Raw genomic sequence first — 18,341 nt, 5'->3', positions numbered from 1 at the left:
AGTGGTGGAGTCATGTGACTAAGCAACAATTTGGCAAGGTAGTGTTCTTGAAGGGGTGTGGCTCTGAGAAGTAATTCACTTAGGAGCCCTGTAGGGTGCCTGGGATAGGAGTCCTGTGTGTAGGTCACATCTGAGCCATATTCAACATTGGCCATTTAAGCTAGAGTTCCTTTGATGGAGAGCAGTAGTGCATTATCAGAGAAGCCCCTAATTCTCATTGCTACCACCCATTCACTGTTAGCCTTAGTATGCAAGAAACCTGATGTGCAGTTTACCTTTCCTCATTTGGTTACCTGGGGGCCACAGACTCAGCTGAACTTAGAGCTAGTGAATAAAATAGGCAATTGTCTTTGCCCTGTGGCTTAGATTTCTTGTGGCCTGAGGAAAGCCCACCTGATGCAAAGGGTGACAAAAAGGAGTAAAACACCCACAGTGGTAGGTTCTCAGAAGAAAGCCAACACATAAACACCCTTCGGGAATGAGGCTTATTATAACAACAGAACTTCAAGGATGTGACTGAGTGTCCTGGTGGAAAGGAGAGCATTGGACAGAAGAAAATATAAGAGTGAGAATAACATTATCCTTTACTTTAAAGCTAGTATCCACTTATGAGTGAGTAGATACCAAGTTTGTCTGTCTGGATCTGGGTTACCTCAATCGAGACGATCTTTTTCTAGTTCCATCCATTTGCCTGAGTATTTCATGAGGTCATTGTTTTCAATAGCTGACTAATACTCCATTGTGTAAAAGTATCACATTTTCTTTATCCGTTCTTCTGTTGAGGGGCATCTAGGTTGTTCCATTTCTGGCTATTATGAATAATGCTTCTATGAACATACTTGAGCAAATGTCCTTGTGGTATGTTTGAACATTCCTTGGGTACATGCTCAAGAGTGGTGTAGCTGCGTCTTGAGGTAGATTGATCCCATTTTTCTGAGAAACCAACATACTGAATTCCAGAGTGGCTGTAGGAAGTTTTCACTCCCACCAGCAATGGAGGAGTGTTCCCCTTGTACCACATGCTCGCCACATGACCTGTCCCTTGTGTTTTTTTACCTTAACCATTCTGGCAGGTGAATCTCAAGGTCATTTTGATTTGAATTTCCTTGATGGCTAAGGATATTGAACATTTCTTTAAATGCTTCTCAGCCATTTGACATAAGTTGTAAGCCAAAGGATAATCATGCTACAATCGATAGACCCAGAGTAGCTAAATAGCAAAAAAGACTCAAGAGGGGATACATGGAACTCTCTGGAAAGGGGAAATAGAATAGATTTCCTGGGTGCCTGGGGACGTGTGTACATGGGAACAAGAGGGATCAGGTGAGAGAGACAACTAGAAAGCGGGGGTGGGAGGGCGATTTAGTGCAATGGAAACAAACTCTCAGGAATCTACTAGGATGATCCTGGGGAAGAGTGTTAGGATCCTGTACATGCAAAGCTGGGGGTCTTGTGTCTTACATCATCAGCACTAGCGACTACATACCTGCAGCATGGTCACACAATCCCTGCCTTAAAAAGCCAGACATGGACCCCTACCCTCTCTCTCTGTGTTCTCTCTCTGTTCCCTCTCTGCCCTCCGCTCTGCTCCTCCCCACAGACCTGGATCCCCTCTTACTTCCCTCCTTTCCCCCCAATAAAGCTCTAAAAAGAACCATTGGGTTCTGTCGTGACAGTGACCTTTCCATGTGGTAACCAATGCCACCACCACCATATAACTATCAAAGAGTCCTAGGAATGTGGGATACAGAGTCTGAACCAACCATCTTCTGTGAGCAGGAAAGGCTTCCAGTGGAGGGATTGGGACACTAACCCAGCCAAAAAGCCTTTGACCTAAATTGTGCCCAGCCTGCAAGATGTGCTGGGGTAAACGTGGGGCAGAACTTCTGGGAGTGGCCAACCTACGGTCCAACTTGAGACCCATGCCACATGAAGGAGTGTACACCTCACACTGCCTAGAGGACCAGGAACCACAGGCAGGATAGCCCAGAGACCTAGGATAGAAACGTACATGACCTGCATTACCAAAACAAGTCAATGAAATGGCTGCTAAGCTCCTAGACTGAAGCCTAGCATTATCATCACCATCACCAGAGAGGCTTCACCCAGCGACTGATGGGGGCAAATGCGCAGCCAAACATTGCGCAGAGCTCAGGAATCCTGCTGAAGAGGAGGAGGAAGGAGTGTAGGAATCAGGGGTGTCAAGGACATCACAAGAAAATGGCCCCCAGAATCGACTAACCTGGGCTTACAGGGGCTCACAGAGACTAAACCGACAACCAGGGAGCCTGCATGGATCAGACGTGGGTTATCTGCACATATGTTACGGTCGTGTAGCTTGGTGTTCTTGTAGACAACTAACAGTGGGAACAGAGGCTGTTTCTGACTCTTTGGCCTGCATTTGGGACCCCTTTCCTCCTATTGGGTTGCCTCCTTCAGCCTTGATATGAGGGGAATGTGCCTGGTCTTGTAACTTGATATGCCATATTTTGTTGATATCTCTGGGATGTCTGTCCTTTCTGAAGGGGAGCAGAGGAGAAGTGGGTCTGGGTGAGAGTAGATGGGTGGGGAGGTAACTGGGAGGAGAGGAGGGAGGAGGAGAAACTGTACTCAGGATGTAAGACATGAGAGAAAAATAACTAAATAAGAAAAAAAAGAGTGAGAATATGCTGGACGTGGTGGCAAATGCCTTTCCATTCCAAAGGCCGGAACAGGCCGACCTCTGTGAGTCTGATGCCAACGTGGTGTACATACTGAATTCCAGGCCAGCCGAGACTCCATAGTGAGACTCCATTTCAAAAAGCAGAGAAAAAGATTGAAAATTGGAAAGACCTGGAGAGAGTGAGGGAGATGGCAGGGGAGGGGCCAGCCAGAGGAGACTTTCACAGAGCAGCCTTCATCTCCAGACTGAATGCACTAACAGTCTCCCAGCAGAAGCTGAGATCAGACACTAGAGGATATTCAAAGCCTGACCTTAGAACAACTGAACAGTGGCAAGAAAGTTTCACATCACATGCATTCTGTGGTGGTATTGTGTTCCCCGAAATATTCTCCATGCTAATAAACTTATCTGGGGTCAGAGAACAGGACGGCCACAATATTAATCAAGAGAATAGGCAGTGGTAGCACACGCCTTTAATTCCCGCACTCACTGGCAGAGCCAGTGGGATCTCTGTGAGTTGGAGGTCACATTGGAAATAGCCAGGCATGGTGACTCACATCTTTAATACCAGAAAGTGAGCCTTAAATCCCGAGGAGTGATGGCAGAAAGCAGAAAGGTATATAAGACGTGAAGACAAGAAACTAGAAGCATTTGGCTGCTTAAGCCTTTAGGCTTTGGAGCAGCAGTTCAGCTGAGATTCATTTGGATGAGGACTCAGAGGTTTCCAGTCTCAGGAAACAGGATCAGCTGAGGAACTGGCGAGGTGAGGAAGCTGTGGTTTGTTCTGCTTCTCTGATCTTCCAGCATTCACCCCAACACCTGACACAGATTGCCTTTGTTAATAAGACTCTTTAAGAGTCATGCTACAGCATTCAGTGTCACTTTTGAGCCTGGGAGCATGTGGAAATCAGGTTCTGTGTATTGGCAGATCGCAAGCCTCAAGTAATACTGCTTCTTTTTTAAATTTAACATCATTTCTTTAATGAATCTTTGGGAATTTCAGAGCATGCACCCCAATTCCACTCACCTCCTGTTCCCTTCATATTCTTCTGTCCCCCCTTCGGTGGCCTCCCATGAATGAAAACAAAATAACAACAACAAAAAACAAAAACAAAAACAAAATCAAACCAAGAAAAAACAAGCAACCAAGGGAGCAAACAAACAAAAAGAAAAAAACAGGAACAACAAAAATACCCTCTTCATTGCTCCATCTTTCCTGCCTCTTGCAACACCTCTTCATTTGTCCTGGTGGCCTTGGGAGCCTCTGTGTGTGACACAGTATACAGCTGTTTGTCTGTTCAGCTTTACTAGCCAATGTTCATTGCAATGACTCCCTGGTCTGGTTCAAAGCCTCTGCTTTCTGGTACACCATCACCCCTGGATCCTCACGGGAACTCCTCTTGGATACCCTGTGACTACTCTGAGTAATGGAGATATTAATGTTATCATTCCACAGGACCAGTCCCTTCACAAGCTCCAGCAGGTCCTAGATGGGGTAGATGTTAGCCAAGCCCAGGCCCAGCTGTGGGCCTGGGTGGTAGCTGAGCTAGTCATTCCAGGCCATCAGGCCACCACCCTCAGGCAAGAGACAGAGCCAGGTCCCCTATGAACTCTCCCCTGCAGGTAGTGAGGGGTGGGGCCCTCTCTGCTGAGCACAAGGGGAGGGGGCAGCTCTCCCATGAGGGTCGGGCCAGCTCTCTTAATGCAATGTCCAGTGAGGAGCAGAGCCAGCTATCCTAGGACCAGAGAAGGGCAGAGCTGGCTCAGCATGGACCTCTGACTCCATCACCAGTGATTCCCATGGCCCCCTGAGGTGATATGGGCTACAGACATCAACACTGCAGACCCCAGTTGCAGCAGGACCACAGACACAGACATGGTCCTCAGCAGCAACCCGGCCGGGATGACATCCTGGCTCCTGGTGGAAACACAGACTCTCTGGATCAGGATGGCTCTGTTGACAGCATGCCCCCCCACACACACACACCAACAGGACACAGCTTCTGGCCCTGACTCTGGGCTTCCATGTAACCTTTGTTGGAAGCATGACCTTATCTACAGTGGGACAACAGACCCAGACATGGTCCTTGGCAGCATCCAGGTCTGGATGTCACCATGCCCCCAGGTGGCAGTGAACACCACTCAGATCTGTACAGCCCCAGAGGCAACATGGTCCTCAGACACTAACATGGGCACAGACCTCGTGTATCCATGTGGTCTTAGACATCAACAGGAACCTCAGATGTCAACAGAAACCCTGGCTGCTATAGGGCCACGGACCCAGTCAGGGCCCTCGGATATATCTCCAGCCTCGATGTCACCAAGACATCAGGTAGCAGTATGTGCCATTTAGATCTGTATGGCCTGTTTTTCTAGCATGACTTCTAGACACCAACATGGTCCCAGGTAGTTGATCAAACCCCAGGCAACCATGTAGCTCTCATTTGCAACAGGGCCACAGATGTTGACCCTGCTAGTGGCTGCTGTATGGCCTCGGACCCAGACAGCAGCCCTTGGCAGCAGCTTGGGCCTGGACAACACCATGGCCCACAGTGGCAGTACAGGTCACCAAGATCAGCAAGGCCATCGGACACCCATGTGGGCATTGCTCCCAGACCCAGACACCAGGCATCCTGTAGCCTTTAATGGCAACACGGGACATTATTGCTTCTTAACTGTGGCAGAGAGAGTTGCAGGGAGGAGTGGCCTGTTTAGGCTATGGGGCCAGGCCAAAAACTGGAGGTCCATGTTCTAACACAGGGTCTCAGGGCATCTTTCATCAGGTGCCACTGACCATTAAAAGCAGGAGGTCACTCTACCCATGTCACCTGAAAGCCCAGCACAGACACAATCTGGTCACTGTCACTCTGCACTCTTCCTCTCCCACAGCTGCTGAGGAGGCCATGGCTCCTCAGGGAATCACTACTTGTCATGTTGGGAAGTGTTACCATCACTTCCAACATTTATCCCAGAAAACATTGTCTCTTTTCCCTTGACCCATATATGCTCAGCCGAACAACGCTACACTGAAAAGGATGTAAAACCCCTCTGTGTGGTGGCAGAACCCACAAATGGAGGAAGGGGAGACACAAACTGTCCAGCAGGTTCAAGTGAGGGCTGGCGGCTCTGGCCTAGTGGCCCTAAAACTCAAGGGCTACAAGTGCACGCTTCAGGAAGACTTGGCGCAAACCAGGATGTCTTTTGTCCCTGCCTTCATTTTGTCCCTCTCCCCTTCACTGTGGGTCACTTGTTTCCTCCTGTATAGAGACGTGTGATTCATGCACAGAGTATCTCTCCTGAAATCTGTCATGCCTGTCCTGTGTCATTCCTGTCTAAGGTTGAAGGCATGGAGCTGAGTCATTGTCCTCGGGCTCTAGTCACCTTGAAATGCGGACAAAGGCAGGCTTTCCTGTAGGATAGACTACCCCCAAGATGTGAACAACTATGGGTGACAGACTGTCTACACCCTGGCACAGACCATTTACACGAACCAGATTGGACTTCCCCAGTGAGATTAGGAGAGTCATGCTTTCTCCTAGATCTGGGCCTGGCATGCTCATGGGTCCCTCTGCTCCATGCACCCCACTGCCTCATTTGCTACTGTCATGCTGACCTTTTTACACACACCACACACACCACACACCACACACCACACCACACCACACCACACACACCACACACACACACACACACACCACACACCACACCACACCACAACACACACACACACACACACCACACACACACACACACACACACACCAGGCTCACATTCTGGCCACAGAAGAGGCAGTATTGCCAAACCCTTGACCTCTGCTCCCTGGAGCCTGCCTGGGTCTCAGGGCCTCTCCAAGTGCTCCACAGAAGTACCTAGGGCCCTGACAAGGAACTGACCCAAGAAGTGCCACCAAGCCGTTCTCAGAAGGATCAGGGAAGGTGGTCAGGAGCATCCCCACTCTCCCTGGCCTGAAGAGGACTTCTGGAACAACCAAGGGCACCATTCTGTTCCTAACTTACACGGAAATCAGCAGCCAGCCACTCACAGGACTTCTCCTCTCCCCTATATGTTGCAATCCATGTCATTTCACCTCGACACTGGTCAATCTCAGGAATGCTGCATGCCCCAGGACACCCTGAACTTGGGCTCACAGCCTCTTCTGGTAACACTCCACAGGTGACCCTGAGGTGGGTCCCGCACACAGATCCTTCAGAGGCCCACTTAAAGGAGGCACACAGGCAGCGAGGGTACTGAGGGATGTGAGAAGAGCTGGTGTGTAGGAGTGGGACCTCAGAACTACCCTCAGGAAGTAGTGAGCACTATGGGAAGAATGCCTGCCTCCAGGGAATATGACTCCAGAAGAGCCAGGCTGCCCGTAACAGCAGAACTGTGTACAGAGACCAGTGCACACAGATGTGCCTCTTCAAGTCCCACATGGTGAAAAGAGATGTCAGAACACGCAGAGCAAGGACCCCAGTGCATGTACTACTAGTCAGGGCTAGGAGGGTATGCACACAAGTGCTGAGGTGTGCACCCTACAAAATATCCAGGCCCTAGCGAGAGAACTCCTAGGCTCTTCCCATCCTTGTGAAATCAGTCTCACCAAGAAGGGCCTCTCCAGCCCTCACGACAGCCTTGTCTTTGCAGTTTCCACACTTCTGCCTGCTGCCCTGTGTTCTGGACTTAGGCCGTGCTCAGAGCAGAGCAAGGGCCTGGGAGTACCAAGGCTAGCTAGGGATTCCTGCTCACAAGCTTTGGGAAGGTCATGGGCAACTCCCTGAGAGCTCTTCCCGGGTCTGCCTGTCTTCACCATAGGAGGTGCACACAGTGGTGCTTATACCACCTCACAGCTCCTGATGAGGCTGAACCCCACACACTCCTCGGTCTCCCCCTTCCCTGACATTTCCACACTTACCAAAGCATCAGTCCATACTTCCTTGCTGGGTCCTCTGTACCCCTGCTCTCAGGTGAAGCAAGTTGTCACACCCCATTTGTCATTGCACCATTGTGTGTTCCCTTCACACTCATGCCTGCCTTGTGATCCAAGACTTCCAGGCAGTGGTCTGCTGATGTCAGTTTGGGACTAGGGCAGGAAGCATGAAGGCTGTGACAAGGGGCAGCTATTCCAACAGCTTTGGCCAAATCTCATTGCTGTGTAGTCTAAACCACAAGGATTGGGTGTAGATATTTTTTCAGAGCTAGGAGGTAGGTGCTGGTCATTAGCCAAAAATGAACTGGAGAGGTGCATGTGTCCTTTTCATTTCTAAAGAAACCCAAACTAAAGAATGATTAGACAACAAGATGAGGGACACTTGCACCCCTGGTAGTCACCAGAAGGTGTCCAGAAGACCCCCAGATGCTTAGAGATGGCCAAGCCACTTTGTCAACCAGGCACCAACCTGTAGACCAACCTTCAGTGTAGGCTGGACAAGCTTTGGGGAGGATATTTGAGGCAGAATGAGCTTCACTGTTTTGTAATGAGCTAGGTGATCTGCATGCTCTGTGGGCTTCACTTCCTGGGTCTATGAAATGATGCACACTTGTAAATAACCATTTGCTGGGTTTTCACAGCTCTGGGAAAAAAACAGCAACAAACCAGTGACTGAGAAAATGGGCAGATGTACTCTGAGTTCTGCTGGCTCAAACCGGGGTGTTCATAGCATTTTACTGCCTCTCAAAGCTCTAGGAGGATTTCCTTCCTTGCCTCTTCTACCATCTGCTGGCTCCAGCTGTGTTTTGAATCTGGCAACAAAGGAACTTCCCACTCTGTAGTTCTCTGAATTTGCTAATCTTTCCTATGGTTTTTAGTGTTTCTTGCAAAACAATTCATATGCATTTGATTGGGCTTGCCTGGCAGAGGCCAGAAGAGGGGTCAGAAGCTCTGGAGCTGGAGTCACAAGATGTGTAATTCATCTGATGTGAGTGCTGGAACCAGATTCCTGATGTCATACACAGCCTAGGGTGCTCTCTGGTGCTAAACATATCTCCTGCCCCTGATTCTGGTGTTTTTGTCTCAGAATTTAAGCCCCAATGGATTTAGGACCTCCACAAACATACTTAGGTCTTATTTGAACTTAAATTATATTTACAAGCAGGCTTGCACACACACCCACACACACACACACACACACACATTAAATTTCACTTACAAGGCCTTTAAGTCCTATACATGTCATATGCTCCTTTACACACTGGCATAGACCGGAGTACACTGTCCCAACAAGTACACTGCCTGTCATATGGTGTGGTCAGTAAAGAGATGTTACACTTTTTAGCTATTAGCTTTCTTTGAGGCTATCCACACTGAGGCTCAGGGACATCCAAAGGGCAATACTATGACAGGGCTCCATAGCAGGTGTTCCATCATTAAACAGATCACTTCTGCCCTTTGAGAAGGAACTGTGGGTAATGGAGAAAGGGCTCATCTGTGAAGAGCACTGACTTCTCATCCTGAAATCCTGGGTTGGACTTCAGCTCTCACAGGGAGCCTCACAACACCCACTGAACTCCAGAACCAGGGGATCTGCCTCTGTCCTCTGTCCTCTATATTCACTGCATTCCTGTGATGTCCAGAAGGTCATGCAAAGACCCACACACCTGCATGCTCCATGGCAGGCCATGTGTTGATCTGCCCCTTACCATTCATGTAGGGATGAAGAGCCCACCGTCAAGGAGAAGAACTTGCTCACATCTCTACTGCTGATGTTTTCTGCCTTACCCTTCCCAGAGTCAGAGAGTTTCTCACAACACCTCTGTTTTCTGGCATGTATATTTGCATATTGGTATCCTTCACACAGTGGCCAAGAGAATCGCTTTCCCTTGGAAGCTATTCACATGCCTGCAACCTTTCTCATGGTGGTAAATGTTTCAGCTTCAGGAACCATCAATCATGCCAGAGTACTAGGAATGCTCTAATCTAATTATGGTGTATGTCCAGCCTCTGAGAACCTGGGACCATTGCCATGCATGGGACAGACTCAAGACATGAGGAGAACAGGGATTCCTCTAGAGCACTAGAGTATTTCAGGAGGCAGATCACCCAGGAACATGCCAGAAGCATCGTACAGCAGCCCGATGTGTAGCAGAGACCTCAAAGGCAGCATCATGCCCTTCCATAGTGTGCTTGAAACTTCAAAACCTATAGCAAAGATCCCTCTGTTGGTGAGAGTCTTGGTACCATTTGTGTAGTCAGGAACTCAAAAACCTTTCCCCAGCATCAGCTGTCCCATCAGCCTCTTTCTGGCTCTAGGGACATCTATGTCACAATAATAAAACAAAACAACATGAATGAAATTGTTCCATGAAGTGCAAACGATCATTTATAAGGGTTGTTCGTACCTTTTCTCAAAATGACTTCCCTTGAAGTGGAGGGACAGTGGCTACATCACTTCCTTTATTGTGAAAGGCCTTGGGTTCCATCCCTTTATTTCATCCCTGAAATAAAAAAAAGCATCCTTATTCTAAAAACAAGAGCAAGAAATACACTACATTCTCCTATATCTTTCCACCTTTTGTTGGAATCTTGAAGTTCAACAAATCTGCTCTTAAAGCAGATTTGTGTATAAGCTGATTGTGTGCATGAATCCCATCTTGCTTACAAAATCATCTACTAATAGACATTTAAACTCTTTTAAATTCAAACAGAGGTCTTAATGGCCTCTTGGCCCTTCCTGCATCAACTTGTGCAGGGGTTTGCAGGTTGCCTGCCTCTGAGTAAACAGCCTAGTAGTTGCATTGTGGCTAACCTTATGAAACCATAAAACAGTAACAGAGTTTGCTTGGTTGCTTGGCTGGAGTCTTTGTTTGTGGGTTTCTTTTATGACAGTCTCCCTTAGCTAATCCTAAAAGCAAAGTCACCATGTATCCAAGTGTCTTGACAGTTCCTGTGACACTGAGATTTCCCAACTTGAAGGGAAGCTCCTCATTCCATCCTGCAGGGACACTCCTTAGGCAGGAAGGTAAACAGTTCAAAATAGCTTCAGTAAGTCCCTGAAACTGATCAGACTCACTAGGCCCCTCCATGCCAGAGTAAGCAATAAGAAGCTGAGCTTCCCTCACTGACAAGCCAAGCTGCCAAGAAGACTCTGAGACCTGTCCAGCTCCCTGAAAGAAGCAGAAGACAGCAGGGCTGCCTGGAAGAGGTTTAGAACAGCTGAGGCTCCTGGCAAAAAAAGACTCTCCAACCTCTTGAGCTGTCTGAAGACTGTGCAGTGTGTTCCAGGCTCCCAACTTTGTGAGCCCTCACCTGTGCTTGGGTGGACTTTGGTGATACGGCTTTGAGACTTTTTTTGCTGCTGTAAGTAAGCCCCCATTCATTGTTAGGGACCAAGATGTCAGGAACCAAACATGAACCATAGAAAGTACTAGCTAAACCAAAGAACAACTCATAAGCCCCTTCCCAGAGCAGTAACCAGAGGCCTCCCAAGATAAGAGAACATCCCACAGTCAGGTGCCATGACAACCGAACGTAAAGAGCATTCCAGGGTCAGGCAGCCTAGCAACAGAATATACTGCCCCTGACCAGTGACCTTAGCCGATATCTCACAGGTGCACTATCTGCCTCACACGTCTTGCACCCCTTCCATGTTCTACACGCCCCTTTTCCCTTCCCTCCTTCCTGCCCCTTCCCCTCTTATGCTATATAAGCCATGTGGAGAACAATAAAGATTGGCGGCTTGATCAGAATACTGTCTTGCTGCTGTCTCTTTGTGTCACCCTGTCCTTTCATTCTCTCCCACAGGTGGGTGGCCCCGTTGACACCCCACTGGCCGGGGCAATTCATATTCCTGTAATTAACCCTAATAAAACTCATTGCTTCAGCAAGTTGGACTTTGGTGTTACCCCTACTTTGATCTGTCTTGCTGCTCTACCCAGGAATAGTGTTGTCATACATCAAGCACCAAGGATGACATTGGATTAACCTCCTGATGACTATGACTACAACTGCATATCATCCAGCCTGAGGTAAATGTTGAGGTTGACTCAAGCACTTGGGGCATACCAGGCAAGCATTTTATCAACTGTATACACTCTCAGGACACTGACAGTTTTCTGACATGGGTATATTATTTAACATTCCCATCACCCCTTAAAAACATGTGGAACATCTCATTGATTTGTTTGTTCAGTTCATTCATTCATTCATTCATTCATTCATTCATTCATTAACTTATTTATTTATTGTTAGGCATTAGTATGACTTATCGGTTTTAAGTAATCTTGATAGGTATTCAAAAATATACTTTATTTTTATTTTACCTATTATCTTCCTCATGACAAAAGATGCTAAAATTCTTTATACAGTTTCTTTGTCCAGTTGAGTTTTGTGATCTTTAAAATGCCCAAATTAGCTGGGCGGTGGTGTCCCACGCCTTTAATCCCAGCACTGGGGAGGCAAAGGCAGCTGGATCTCTGAGTTCAAGGGCAGCCTGGTCTACAGAGCTAGTACAGGACAGGCTCCAAAGCTACAGAGAAACCCTATCTTGAAAAACAAACAAAAAAAATGCCCAAATATTTTGCCTATATTAAAAAGATTTATTTTATGTTAGTTATGTATAGTGTTGTAACTGTGTGTTTGTGTGTGTGTATATGTGTGTGTGTGTGTGTATGTGTGTGTGTGAGTGTGTGTGTTTGTGTTCACCAGCGATGACGAGCAGAGGGCAGAGGAGCTCCAGGTGTTGGACTGATGGGAAGTTGTATTATATTGTAAGCCAACTGGTATTCTGGGTGCTAAGAAGCAAACTCTGGACTTCTGCAGGCCTTGATTTGTTTCTATTATAGTTGATCTTTTTCTCATTGATTTCTATCTGACTTTTAAATTCTAATTATTGATCTATGTTAACTGCAGGAATGAGTAATATTCCATGCATTCTTATGTGGTGCTGTGAACATGCCCACCTGCTCTTTGCTCTCCTTTCTCCTACCATCACCCCCATCCTCTTCACTACTACTGCCTCTTCTCTCTTTATGTCTGTTTCTTTTCCTTTAAGTCTTCATATTTGAGGGAAAGTATGCAATACTTGTTTTTCTGTATCTCTTCTTGTGTCTTCTGTTACAAACCTCTTCTACATATGATCCCTTCTGTGGTCAAGGGATTGGTGAGTGGCTGTACTCATCCTCTTTCCACATTTTCTTGAATTCATGGACTTGCACTTGTGGTATCATTGGAATTTAATCTTCAGTTCCTTCCAGCATACTCAATTCATCCCTCTTGTCATTAGTTCGAGTCATTTCTTTGCCTTAATGCAAACACCATTATCTCATTTTTGTTCTATTTTATTTTTTATGTACTTTTGAAATTTTGAAACCAGGTACTGGTACATGTTATGGAGACAAGGCTGACCCCAAACTAGCCCAGAAGCTCCTGCTTCAGACTCCAAGGTCTGGGTTGCACAGGAGGACAACACACCCAGTATGTTTACATTTATTACAGCACAGTTGATTCTCCTGTGTAGAGAATTTTCTAATATGTACATAATGGCATTTTCCTCCCTCCTAAGCCTTCTAATTTCATTTCTGTCTCTTGCTTTATTTTACTACCTCCCCTGTGGCTTTAAATACAAACCTTCACAGCAAGCAAAAACTTTTGTCTTTTCCCACAGAAACATTTCCATCATTTCCCTGTTAAGGGAGATCCTACATTGTTCTGCAGCAGCTGGTTTGATTCTATTGTGTTGGCACCTGGGCCTTGATCTGCCTTTTATGACTGTTACCTTTTATGTCTAGTACCTTCTGTTGGAAGTATGTGAATCTTATCTGGGAGTTTCCTAAAGGTTCAAAGCCTATGCAAAACCTAGTAACAGGATAACTCAGCAAAGTAAGATGTCCTATGACTTTGGAATTGTTCTGACCTTTGTCTCTTTGGGGAGCTTAAATAAGAGGCTTTGGTGTATGGAAATTGACTTGCTAAAGGTGTGAATTGTATAACAATAAAAAATCCTTTTGCAAAGGTCAGTTTACCAGAGGCTGACTCTCCTGCTGTCTCAGAAGGCTAGAATTCATCCAAGAGTGCCTCTGTTTCTTCTCTTTATAAACCATGTCAACCCAACACTGGACACAACATTTCGTGCTCCAAAATTGGGCTTGAAGAATAGGGGATTCCGGACACTCTTTTTTTTTTTTAATTAATTTATTTATTTATTAAATTTTTTTCATCTTACACACCAACCACAGATCCCCTTCTGATCTCTCTTCTCAATCTGATCCCCCTCTCCCGCCTTCACTCTCCCTGACCCAAACCCCATTCCCTCCTCCAAAATGGTAAGTCCTCATATAGAGGGATAGCAAAGCCTGGTACATTCAGTTGAGGCAAGACCATGCCCCTCCCTGCTGCATCAAGGGTGTACTACCATAGGTAATGGGCTCCAGAAAGCCAGATCTCGTACCAGGGATGAATCTTAATTCTATTGCCAGGGGCCTTGCAAGCAGACCCAGCTACACATCTATCTCCTATATGCAGAGGATCAAGCGTGTTCCCATGCAGGTTCCACAGCTGTTGTTCTAAAGTTCATGAGTTCCCTTAAGCTTGGGTCAGTTGTCTCTGTAGATCTTGATGTCCCTTGCTCATAGAATCCCTCTTCCCTCTCTTCAACTGGATTCCCATAGTTTGTTCTGGTGCTTGCCTGTGGATCTTTGCATCTGCTTCCACCAATTACTGGATGAAGGACACTCTTAAGGACTAGAGGAAAGTTCAATCTCCTGGTAAGAAGACTCCAGGATTGGCAGGATCACAGGGAATTTAAACTCCACATCTCAGGAGCAACATTATGTATAGTTGCTAAAATGTCTGTTAAAAGAAAAGGCGGTAACTGCATAATTTTTACAAATATTAAATATAGAAATAAAATGACTCCTGAGACAAAGAATAAATCAAGGAAAAAGGCCCTTCTTAGTAGAGAAAAGGGAAAGAAAGGAAATAAAAAAGGAACTCTTCCTAATAGATAACATGGAAAAGGGAGAAATATTTAATTAAGAAAAAAGGCTTTTTCTAGTAAAAAGGGGGAAATATTAAATCAAGGCCTAAAAATTAAAAGACCCCATAAACAAATTTAAAGGAAAGACAAAAGCCTCTTCCTAATGGAAATAGAGGAAGAAAAAGGCTCCTTCTGATATAAGAAATTGAGAATAGCTAAAACTTAGAGCTCTCTCTCTCTCTCTCTTTCTCTCTCTCCAAAACTACAGAGAAACCCTGTCTCAAAAAACAAACAACAAACAAAAAAGGACCATACAAATAGAAGCTGGTGACAGAATTGGTCAATTGTTATTACTCCCATATTTTAAAGGTAAAGCAGCTTCTAATATATAGAACAGGAGGTTTGGGAAATACTGGGAAGGAAGTATTTTGACAAGCTGTTATTAATGATGAGAGGCCACAGTTAAAATGACAAGTAAATAGCATTGAGATTTCAGGCCTACTAGACACTAAAGCTGATGTATCTACAATTTTTTTTTCAAGAATCTTGGGATCCCAACTGGCCTTTACAAGAAGGCTCCACTCAATTTTTAGGCATTGGAACCTTTTCTCAGATAAAACAGAGTGTAGAGTGGATTAAATGTATATGGCCTGAAGGGCAAATAGGGATATTAAAGCTTTATGTAGCTGATATAACCATGTATTTATGGGGAAGAGATTTGTTACAGCAATGGGGAGCTTAAATTAATATTTCTTTGATTTCAAAAACAGTTCATAAAATGATGTTTAAAATGAGATATGTTCCTGAAAAAGGTATTTTAAAAATTATCAAGGAAAATCACAGGCTATACAAGTTGTCAAACAGCAGTACAAAATAGGAATTGGCTATCCAAATTTGGAGTAGGGGCCACTGCTAATAACCCAACTGCTCTGCTTTTAAAAATGGGTAGCTAATAAGCCTGTATAGATGGAGCAATGGCCCTTGACTAAAAAAATTACTGGAGCTTGAACAACTAGTTAAAAAATATGATAAGTGTTAGTTATTAAGAGGAAAGGGGTGAGCTGGTGCAAAATGGCATGGGCTTATAAAGGGTGGGCCGCGCATGTGTACAGGAACTCATGTGGCTACTCCATGCATGCACATAGATTACATGGCTGCACTCGAGCTTTATGCAACCATGCAAAGCCATAGAGTCCTAGTCACACGAGATGTTTTGACCCAAAAATGGCTATTTTGAAGTGGAAATAACTAGGCGAGAGTGTCTAGGTCCGCCGGGCATGCCCAACCGTGTGGGCATGTTGTGACTTCATATCATCCCTGACTTGTTTTTCTCTAAAAGAAGAAAAAATGTGGATGAGTGGGTATGGAGTGCCGTTTCCCTCAAAGACTGCTTCAGGCTGAATGGTGGGCTTCAGTTGGTTCTTAGGAGATATGGGGAGGCTGCCTCCTGAAGTCCTGGGATGAAGTTCTGTCATCCTTTATCCTGCAGCTGTCCATCCTTCATGGTGTGGCTGAGAACCTTCTGTCTGACAAGATACTGGTGACATAAAAAAGCTTAGAGAAAAGAATCATTATTATTTTATATTTGGAGTTGACATTTATCTGAGGTAGATATGGGCCTGTCTGGATGGAGACATGTTTAAAAGGTGGCTGTGATAAAATTAATGATTATTATGGTGTTTTAGTACTCTGCTTAATTTTTATCTGACACAAGCCTTATCCGAGGTAGTTTATTTAAGGCACCTGTTTGTTTTATTAGTTTAGCATTTAGGAAACACGGATGATCAGTTGCTGAGTATTGAACAGTGATAGACTGTTACATCCTTACCGCCTGGATATTTTGATGGTCCTTTTGCCTCTGGCTCTGTGTGGCCCTAGTTGGGAAAGGAAGGGGTGATACCTTATTCCTCTGGAATTGGTGACAAGGCAGTGGATCCTGATGTCCTCTGGAGCTTGAGAGTGCATGAGAACTTATTTTTTTGAATTAGGGACAAGGCAAAGATCATGGCCCTGTCTGTATGCACATGAGAAACACAGGCTGTAACTTTAAAGTGAGACAATGAGCTCTTATCTTAGTTGGAAATCTTTTTTCATTAAGTAACTCTGAAAGTACAATTAAATCTGGTGAGGTAAGTAAGGCTGTCCTCTGTACCCAACAATAGAAAGGAAAAGTGACATCCTAAAACTCCCAGGACTGAGTCAATGGCTCTGGTGTCCAGAAGGAAAGAAACTGATCACTTCCCTACTGCGTTCTGGGTTCCCTCTCATGTCTGTAGCCAAGCCTACGTCTGCTGGAGGTCTTAGCTTGATGTACCCATGTGTCTTGGCGCCTGAGGGCAGTCAGCTGACTGGTTGTCTTTCTAGGCAGCACCTTTAACAAGGCTGTTGATAGCCCGGCAGGGCATTCGCTAGCCTGTGGCCTTTTTCCACTTAAAACAGGGACCCAACAGCTTTTGGGAGTCAGCGAGTGCCAGCACTTGGCAATTTTGTTTTCGGGCTTTTATTTCTTCCCTGGCACACCTTAAATGCCACAGATGACTATTTTGCCCATGGGGTCAGGAGCCTTGCTCTCCAGATACTTAACTTTTGGCCAGGAACAAGAGACGGATTTTACTCCGTGTTCTGAATTTTTTTTCCTGATGATTGTTAGCAGCATCTAGAGTCAGAGATTCCAGAGTCAGAGAATCTTCCAGTTTAGGCATAGCTAGGAGCATATAAGCAGGAGAGAAGGAATCCAGAAGAGACAGTTTAACACTGAGAAGAAAGCTAAGATAGAGAGCAGCTCTTTCCATTTGCCTGTTCACTGGGCAAAATTAGATAATTCCCGTAAAATATTAGGATTTTTTTGTTATTTTCTAAAGCATATTTGGGGCCATCTCTTAGTACAGAGATGGATAAGCTTAGGAATCTTTAAGTAAAGCTTCAAGAAGACAGACTAAGGGAGAGGAAGGACTGATCGGGTTGGAAGCCTTATTTCCCATGTCTGCAGCAGAGAGGCAGAAAAATAAAAAAATATAAAAAAACAAGATCCGGAGCCAAGACCCCAGGTGACACAGCCCCAGGACACACCCGAAGGTGGTGGTCCAATTGCAAGAAATATCTCAAGCTGCAGACGTGGGAGATGGCTAGAAATTTAGGCCTGCGATAGGGGCCGACCATAGCCAGTGAAGACTGTGGCCAGGGGTTCCCCCAGTTTCAAGAATAACCAGTGAGGTGGCAGACGCTCAATGGTCTTTCTCACAGATTCAGGAAACCATTTACGCTAGCCAAAAAGTGGGAAACTCACCAATCAGAGGAGTGGTGTTGGGTGCAAGTTTGTGTGGCCAGGCGAATGGATAGTGGTCTGTCACATACGGAGCAGAGTCCCCGGTCTGTGAGGAGCAGAGTCCCTGGTTCTCGGGTTTCCAGGCGCAGGGCGTCCGGAAGTGCCCATTCTGTCATGGCACCAGAATGTTATTTGGCGCTCTTACCCTGTGAGGAAACGTCCCGAAACACAACAAATCCACAGAAGAGTTTTTATTAAGATAGGAGAGAAAGAGACAGATGTGAACAGACCTGTGGGAAACACATGTGGTCAAGAGAAAGGAGAGAGAGACCTGTGCAAAATGGTGCCAGCTTATAAAGGGTGGGCCATGCATGTGTACAGGAACTCATGTGGCTACTCCACACATGGCTGCGCTTGTGCTTTACGCAACCACGCAAAGCCACAGAGTCCTAGTCACACAAGATGTTTTGACCGGGAAATGGCTATTTTGAACTGGAAATAACTA

The 18,341-nt window shown here is 45.8% G+C and overlaps 1 protein-coding gene across 1 annotated transcript in view; it reads right to left on the bottom strand.

Annotated features, from left to right (window-relative positions):
• The window catches only part of LOC118574598 (cancer/testis antigen 55-like), a 27,216-nt gene extending 9,204 nt beyond the window's left edge, over positions 1–18,012 (bottom strand). The window contains exons 1-2 of the mRNA XM_036175552.1: positions 17,926–18,012; positions 17,728–17,833 (exon numbers count right to left, since the gene is read on the bottom strand). Coding sequence (XP_036031445.1) covers positions 17,728–17,833; positions 17,926–18,012 — 193 coding nt within the window. The remainder of the gene's footprint in view (positions 1–17,727; positions 17,834–17,925) is intronic.
• Positions 18,013–18,341: the final 329 nt, after the last annotated feature.

Source organism: Onychomys torridus, chromosome X (genome assembly GCF_903995425.1).
Source record: "Onychomys torridus chromosome X, mOncTor1.1, whole genome shotgun sequence".
NCBI lineage: Eukaryota > Metazoa > Chordata > Mammalia > Rodentia > Cricetidae > Onychomys > Onychomys torridus.
This window is presented reverse-complemented; position numbering and strand designations above follow the sequence as displayed.